The sequence below is a fragment of the Homarus americanus genome, unplaced genomic scaffold (assembly GCF_018991925.1).
Source record: "Homarus americanus isolate GMGI-L3 unplaced genomic scaffold, GMGI_Hamer_2.0 scaffold10853, whole genome shotgun sequence".
Lineage (NCBI taxonomy): Eukaryota > Metazoa > Arthropoda > Malacostraca > Decapoda > Nephropidae > Homarus > Homarus americanus.
The window spans coordinates 187,501-195,000 of NW_024755093.1; the positions used below are offsets into that span (position 1 = coordinate 187,501).

The following is a 7,500-nucleotide window of genomic DNA, read 5'->3' on the forward strand; positions in this document are numbered from 1 at the left end:
AACCTAACCTAACCTAACCTAAACCCTTCCTGTATACCACATATCACGAGACATTTAGAATACTGGTAGCTCTCTCAACCCTCTCTGATCACCGTGACCTTATTTGGCAGTTTGAGATAAAAGTGTTACACCATCCTCCGCACCATCATCTACCGCCACCTGAAGTTACTCGTCCGTGAATTGTTTTGTTCGACATAAATGTATCCAGCCCATACGACCTTGTACTGATCGCTACAAGAACAGACTCATTCTTGTGTGTTCAGGCCTTGTCCCTCTTTTGGTTAGGTTAGGTTAGGTTAGGTAAACGCCTCTCTCCCTCATGTTGTTTGTGTTATATAGAGTTATAGATTAGTTATGTCTCCTGTGTATTTTTAGCTTATTGTTGCACACACACAGACATACACACAGACATACACAGTCACACCCACACACCCACCTCACCCATCAGACATATCACCAATAACATGATATGGATTTAGCAACAGAAGAGCGGGAGGGGGAGGGTCCCAGTGTACTGTGTATGTATGTATGTATGTATGTATGTATGTATGTATGTATGCGTTTGTTTATATCATATTTGTCGGACATACAGAGCTCTGAATCATAATACAACAGCTTTCAACCCCCCACTCACCAAATAAACAAAAAACTGACTCACCCAATTTACATATTGTTTTCAAAACCTATGTTCACGTGTTGTGTTTGGTTATACTTTTTAAATGAATTTCCAAAATTACCTCCCCCTCGTCAACTCTCTCCTCCTCCCCCTCCCTCCCTCTCGCTCGTCAACCCCCCCTCTCTCTCTCTCTCTCTCTCTCTCTCTCTCTCTCTCTCTCTTCCTGGCTCAGATACTTTCTCCCTCACCACCTCCCTCCTCCTTTGCCAACCACCCCTCCTCCCTCCGTCATTGTTGTCACATCATTGTTGTCACTATATACACTGTCATCACCTCAAACTATTAATTATATCGACCCAGTTTCTCAATAGACTCGTAAGATAACGTAAAATAACTTAATAACCTCTTAAATAATAACAGGAGGAGAACATGACGTAATAACAACAACCAGTACACCACAACACACCTCCTCTCCCCCAACCTCCCCACCACACCCTCCCTTACACCCCCTCCCCCCACCACAACACCCTCCTCTCCCCCCACAACACCCAGTCCTCTCCCCACCACAGCCTCCTCTCCCCCACCAGTACACCCCCACCAGTACACCACAACACCCTCTCTCCCCACCACACCCTCCTCTCCCCACCAGTACACCCCACACCACCCTCCTCTCCCCACCCCCACACCACCAACACCCTCCCTCCTCTCCCCCACCAGTACACCCCCACCAGTACACAACACCCTCCTCTCCCCACCACAACACCCACCCCCACCAGTACCCCCCACCAGTACAACACCCTCCTCTCCCCACACAACACCCTCCCCCACCAGTACACCCCACCACCACCAGTACACCCACACAACACCTCCTCTCCCCCACCAGTACACCCCCACCAGTACACCACAACACCCTCCTCTCCCCCCAGTACACCACAACACCCTCCTCTCCCCCACCAGTACACCCCCACACCACAACACCCTCCTCTCCCCCCCACCAGTACACCAACACCCTCCTCTCCCCCACCAGTACACCACAACCTCCCTCCTCTCCCCCACCAGTACACACCCTCCTCTCCCCCCCACCAGTACACCACCCCCTCTCCACCCACAACACCCTCCTCTCCCCCACCAGTACACCACAACACCCTCCTCTCCCCCCACCAGTACACCCCCACCAGTACACCACAACACCCTCCTCTCCCCCCACCCCACCCCTCCTCCCCACCAGTACACCCCACCAGTACACCACAACACCTCCTCTCCCCCACAACACCCTTCTCCTCTCCCCCACCACAACACCTCCCTCCCCACCACACACCTCTCCCTCCCCCACCAGTACACCAGTACACCACCCCTCACACTCCACCAGGTTTATTGACACAAAAAAGACCATTTAATGTTCAGTACTGTTCGGATGGTTCCTCTAAACTTGTGTTGGCTTCGATGGGAATATTTTCACGAGTTGTTTTTTTTATGAATGTTGGAAATTGAGGACAGATGACACACACACACACACACAACACACACACACACACACACACACACACACACACACACACACACACACAACATCATATGGTACTCCTAGGTTAAAGATAATGACAATACCGTATTAATAATGATGATAAAAATAATAATGACAATAATAATAATAATAATAATAATAATAATAATAATAATAATAATAATATAAAATAAGTACACATTATAAAGAGGAGTTTCTGTGCCATAATAATTCAATGCCACTACACAGAGACACACAGGTGCATCAGAATTTGATAATTACCTCAACATCACACAGGTATATCAGTACACGATAATTAACACAGGTAGGTGTTTAACATTTTGCTGGCACACTGGGGGGGGGTGGGAGGGTGGCGGAGGGAGAGAGGGAGGGAGAGAGGGAGGGGATGGGGGGCACTCTCCACAATGTTCCTCTTTGATGATAAATTTTCATTATCATATTTTTCTCCGGTTATCTTTTAGCTTAACAGTGACAATTACCTGGATAACTGGCCCTGTAACAGACCATATATCGGATGACCCGGAAAAAAATGTCGCTGCTTTCCTCCTTCCCTCCCTCCCTGCCTGCCTGCTCCCTGCCTGCCTGCCTGCTTGCTTGCTCCCTCACTGCCTGCCCCTTGCCTCCCTCCCTGCCTGCTCCTTGCCTCCCTCCCCCGCCTGCCTGCTCCTTTCCTCCCTCCCTGCCTACTCCTGCCTGCTCCCTCACTGCCTGCTCCTCCCTCCCTCCCTGCCTGCTCCCTTCCTCCCTCCCTCCCTCACTGCCTGCTCCCTTCCTCCCTGTCTGCTCCCTGCCTGCTCCTTGCCTGCTCCCTTCCTCCCTCCCTGCTCTCTGGCTACTCCCTGCCTGCTTCCTGCCTGTTCCCTGCCTCCCCTGCTCCAACTCACACTGTCTCAGGCAGGCAGGGAACAGGCAAGAGACAGGGACATTTTTCTGGGCCACCCTGTATTATGGTAAAGGTGGATGATAAAACGATCAAATTATGTAACTATGAAGCTAACAGAGGCCAACCTGTAGGTGACTTCAGTAACATGATGTCAATTTGTCAAAGCGACGTCACCTGTTAGATTCAAAATGCAGGTACATCCACTACTTGTAATTTGTGTTTTTCCTTAAGTAAAGTAACCTAACCATAATCAACCTAACAAAAACCATATAAACCCACTCTATCCTAACCAAATATTAACCTAACCTCACCTCAACCAATCTCGGGGGAAGACAAGACCATGAAAACACGAGACAATGTTTACAAAATACCACCGTGTGACGTCATACCGTGAGAACCAATCAGGTGCTCTAGAATCGCTCCATTACTATAGGAGGTTGGGGGAGATGGAGTAGAGGGAGAAATGGGGTATGGGGGAGGAAATGGGGTATGGAAATGGGAGGTGGAGTGAAAGGAGGAAATCAGGAGGCGAAGTGAAATGGGGAGGGAATGGAGGAGGAAAATGAGGAAGGATAAGTGGGAGGTGGGGGAGGAGGAAATGGGAGGAGGGAGAAATGGGGGGGAGGAGGAAATGGGGGAGAGGGAGGGAAATAGGGGAGGAGAGGGAGGAAAATGGGGGAGAGGGAGGGGGGCGAAATGGGAAAGGGGGAAATAGGGAGATGAAAATGGGGGAAGAGAGAAATGGGAGAGGAGAGGGAGGGAAATAGGGGAAAGGAAAGGGAGGAGGGAAAAAATTGAAGCCTCGTGTTCGTCAGCTGTTTGAAACTAATTCCTTTGATGGCCAGGACTACCAAAGCCTCTGACCCGGGACACAGATAATTATTCCAAAACAACTTGATGACTCGATTATATTAGGTTTTTTTTCGTATTAGTGTGTGTGTGTGTGTGTGTGTGTGTGTGTGTGTGTGTGTGTGTGTGTGTGTGTGTGTGCGCGTCAGGTGCGGGAAGGTATGGATAAAGTCTTCGGAAATTTGTGGATTTGTTGTTTTGGAGAGAGAGAGAGAGAGAGAGAGAGAGAGAGAGAGATAATAAGGCGTAAAGATAAAGAAACAAGAGAATTATAATAAAGAGCAAGAAAGATACGAAAGAAAACGAAAGACACACGAAAGAAAATAAAAGAAATTCAATAAAGAGAAGAGAGAAACAAGAGACAATAAGGATGTTAACCACAATCCTGCCACTGAACAAATCTATTTACGGGCAAAAAAAAAAACCAAAGAAAAAAACATGTAATTTGGAAAACTTAGCTAAAGTCATTACGAGGCTTCTGGTAAAAGTTACCTTCACCGCCGCTTTGATTTACCTACAAAAGAAGTAAAAAAAATAAAGTATATATATTTTTCCCCTCCAGACCAGAAACTTAATCCACCAACTAGAATTGTTTTTTTTTTATCAATGGAAAAAAATAAAATTATATATAAAATGAATAAATAAAATAATAAGCAAATTAATTAAATAAATAAATAAATAAATTAAATGTAAACTGCCTGAATCTTCATATCACTCAAAGGGAAATGTTTTTTCCCATAAGACCAGCAAATCCAGACCGACTTGAAATTTGTATTCCAACTTTTTATTTTCTTGCGACTGTCAATAAGAATTTCTCGTTATTTACTTTCATATCTCAATTGGTTCTTCCGTGTCCACCATGACTGTGTGTTGTTCCACTGAGATTGTTCCATTGAGTTGTTCTATTAAGATTGTTCCATTGAGTTGTTCTATTGAGATTGTTCTATTGAGTTGTTCTGCATTATTGTTCACCTCCTTCATTCCTCTCATTTCGGGTGGGTAGGTGTGTGTGTGTGTGTGTGTGTGTGTGTGTTGCCGCGCCCCATCGTGTTGTGGAAACTGTTGCCTACAAACTTTGATCTTTTTAACTAAAATTAAACACGACTCATTCATACCCCAAGTTGGTAACACTGTCTTTTTTTTGTATCTTAAACATCTGACTTGGCAACTCTCTCTCTCTCTCTCTCTCTCTCTCTCTCCTCTCCATTCTCTCTATCGTGTAAAGTTCTGAAATTTGTCTCATAATAAAAAAAAAACCCATTTCATACCCAAGTTGGTAATAATGTTAAACTTAACGTGTCTTTCATATTAAATATCTGACTTGGTAACACTGTTCTTTGTTTTTCTTGTTATTTTTTCTGTCTTTACCTCCATTCTCTCTCCTTTTTCCTTCTCTTTTATCTCTTTTCCTTCTCTCGCTCTCTCTCTCTCTCCCTTTGCTTTTTCTCTTCCATTCCTTTTTTTTATCTTTTTCATTTTCTTACTAAATTTTTCCTTCTTTTCTCTAAGTCTGTCTGTTCTCTCTCTGTCACACACACACACAGACACACACACACACACACACACACACACACACACACACACACACACACACACACACACACGGATAATAGAGAAACAGTAGCCTATGAGCAGAGGAAAAGGTAAGGAAAGGAGGAAGAGGAGGAAAGAGGAGGTGGGAAGGGAGGTGAGGAAGAGTGAATGAGAGGGGAGGAGGGGTAGGGAGGTGAGGAAGAGGGGGCAAGAGGATGGAAGAAGGAGAAAGGAGGAGAGGGAAGGGGTAAGAAGGAGATGAGAGAAGGGAGGGGAGGAAGAGGTGACGAGAGGGGGAGAAGGGGGAATGGGGGTGGGATAAGGGAGGAGGAGGAAGGGGGGTACATATTGGTGGGTTTCCCTGCAATAAGATTTAGAAATTAAACATATTTTTTCCTCTTGTTATCGTGTACTTCAAGAGTCTAAATAATGCAACCCGGATTTTTTTTTGTTTTAATTAATTAGATTTTTTTCCTCTCATTTATTAAGCCTGTAGGGAATTTCCTCAATTACCTGGCCATACTGCACGACTCGGAGGACAAAATACGTCGTTAAATTCGCCTGGTGTTGGGCTGTAATAAAATGAATGTGTGTGTGTGTGTGTGTGTGTGTGTGTGTGTGTGTGTGTGTGTGTGTGTACATTAAATAAATAAGCTTCTTGGTAACACTGCTGTAGCTACAAACATTTAATAACTATGAAACTATCACAAATTCACAGTCTAATAATGGTCTTCTAACTTTATATAATGAACACAATACACAAGTAGCACTACACAATACTTGCATATTTTACAGTGTTATGATATATAATTCAAGCACAATACACCATGACGTCATGTGGTGAAACAGTTAAACACCATCTTGATATAAACAGACCATAATGGCCCCTGGCTGGTGGTGCCGGGGGTCTGTACTAACCTTAGTCCTGTCTGTGTTTGTACAGGCTCTCCAGAAGCGCCTATCCAGGTGATGGTAGGCGTAGGCGTGCCCAAAGCGGCGCACCGCAACGTCACGCCTGTGGAGTTGGTGAGGTAGGTGCGGGCGGGTGGTTCAAGTACCAACACAGGTCCGCTACCGCTACCACGCCCATGCACGCCCACACTCAACAATACTGTCGAAATAGAACAAAAAATAATCATTAACAGGTGTACTAACCCCGGGGAGAGAACAGTTAAATGTTACACAGTGATTTTGTGTCAACGTTGAGTATTACAACAAATGATTAATCACTACAATGCGTTGACATCGACACATATGAATTTTCGCAGAGCTGTTCACTTTTCCCAACGTGCCTGAATTGTCCTTTCACTTTAATTACTCTCAGAGGCAACGGTGTTCAGCCCCCTTAACGTGCCTTGAACACTAGTACCCTGCCGCCGCTGCCACCATCAATGTCAATAATAAATGTATTCCATAACCCCCGCCCAGACTCTCCTCTCCATCACCCTCACTCTCTCGGGGATTCTGAATAGGGTCGACCTACTGCAAAACTTTAATGGTGGAGAACTCTAACATATTTACTGTTCACAGTTTGTATATAAACATGCACAGGTACTCTTAAGCCAGTGCGAGTTATACACACATAAATGTTGCAAAAATCAAAGAAATCCAAAACATTCAATAATTAACGAGACTGTAGTGTGATGCATTACCTCACCAGACCCAAACAGCAACTATCGCCAGAGTCCTAAATCATACAACTGAATACAGTAGGGCGAAGAGGTGAATTTATTTAACTTCAATTTTAACGTTGATTTTTTTTTTTTAGGTGAAAGATGACCTGTGACACCCGTGAGACATACGACACCTGTGGGACCTATGACACCTGTAGCACCTTTATTAACCAGTCACAGGGGTTAGGATATGTCTTTCAAGGATTAATATAAGTTACCCCTCCAGGATGTCTTTACAGGGCTACGTTAACCCTCCAAGATGTCTTCAAATGGCTAAGTTACCCCCCCCAAGATGTCTTCAAATGGCTACGTTACCCCTCCAAGATGTCTTCAAATGGCTAAGTTACCCCCCCCCAAGATGTCTTCAAATGGCTAAGTTACCCCTCCAAGTTGTCTTTAAATGGCTAAGTTACCCCTCCAA

General features: G+C 45.1%; 1 protein-coding gene across 1 annotated transcript in view; it reads right to left on the minus strand.

Annotated features, from left to right (window-relative positions):
- The window catches only part of LOC121856423 (Down syndrome cell adhesion molecule-like protein Dscam2), a gene marked incomplete at its 3' end in the record, with an annotated part of 359,709 nt that overhangs the window by 181,666 nt on the left and 170,543 nt on the right, over positions 1-7,500 (minus strand). The window contains exon 4 of the mRNA XM_042352021.1: positions 6,325-6,517. Coding sequence (XP_042207955.1) covers positions 6,325-6,517 — 193 coding nt within the window. The remainder of the gene's footprint in view (positions 1-6,324; positions 6,518-7,500) is intronic.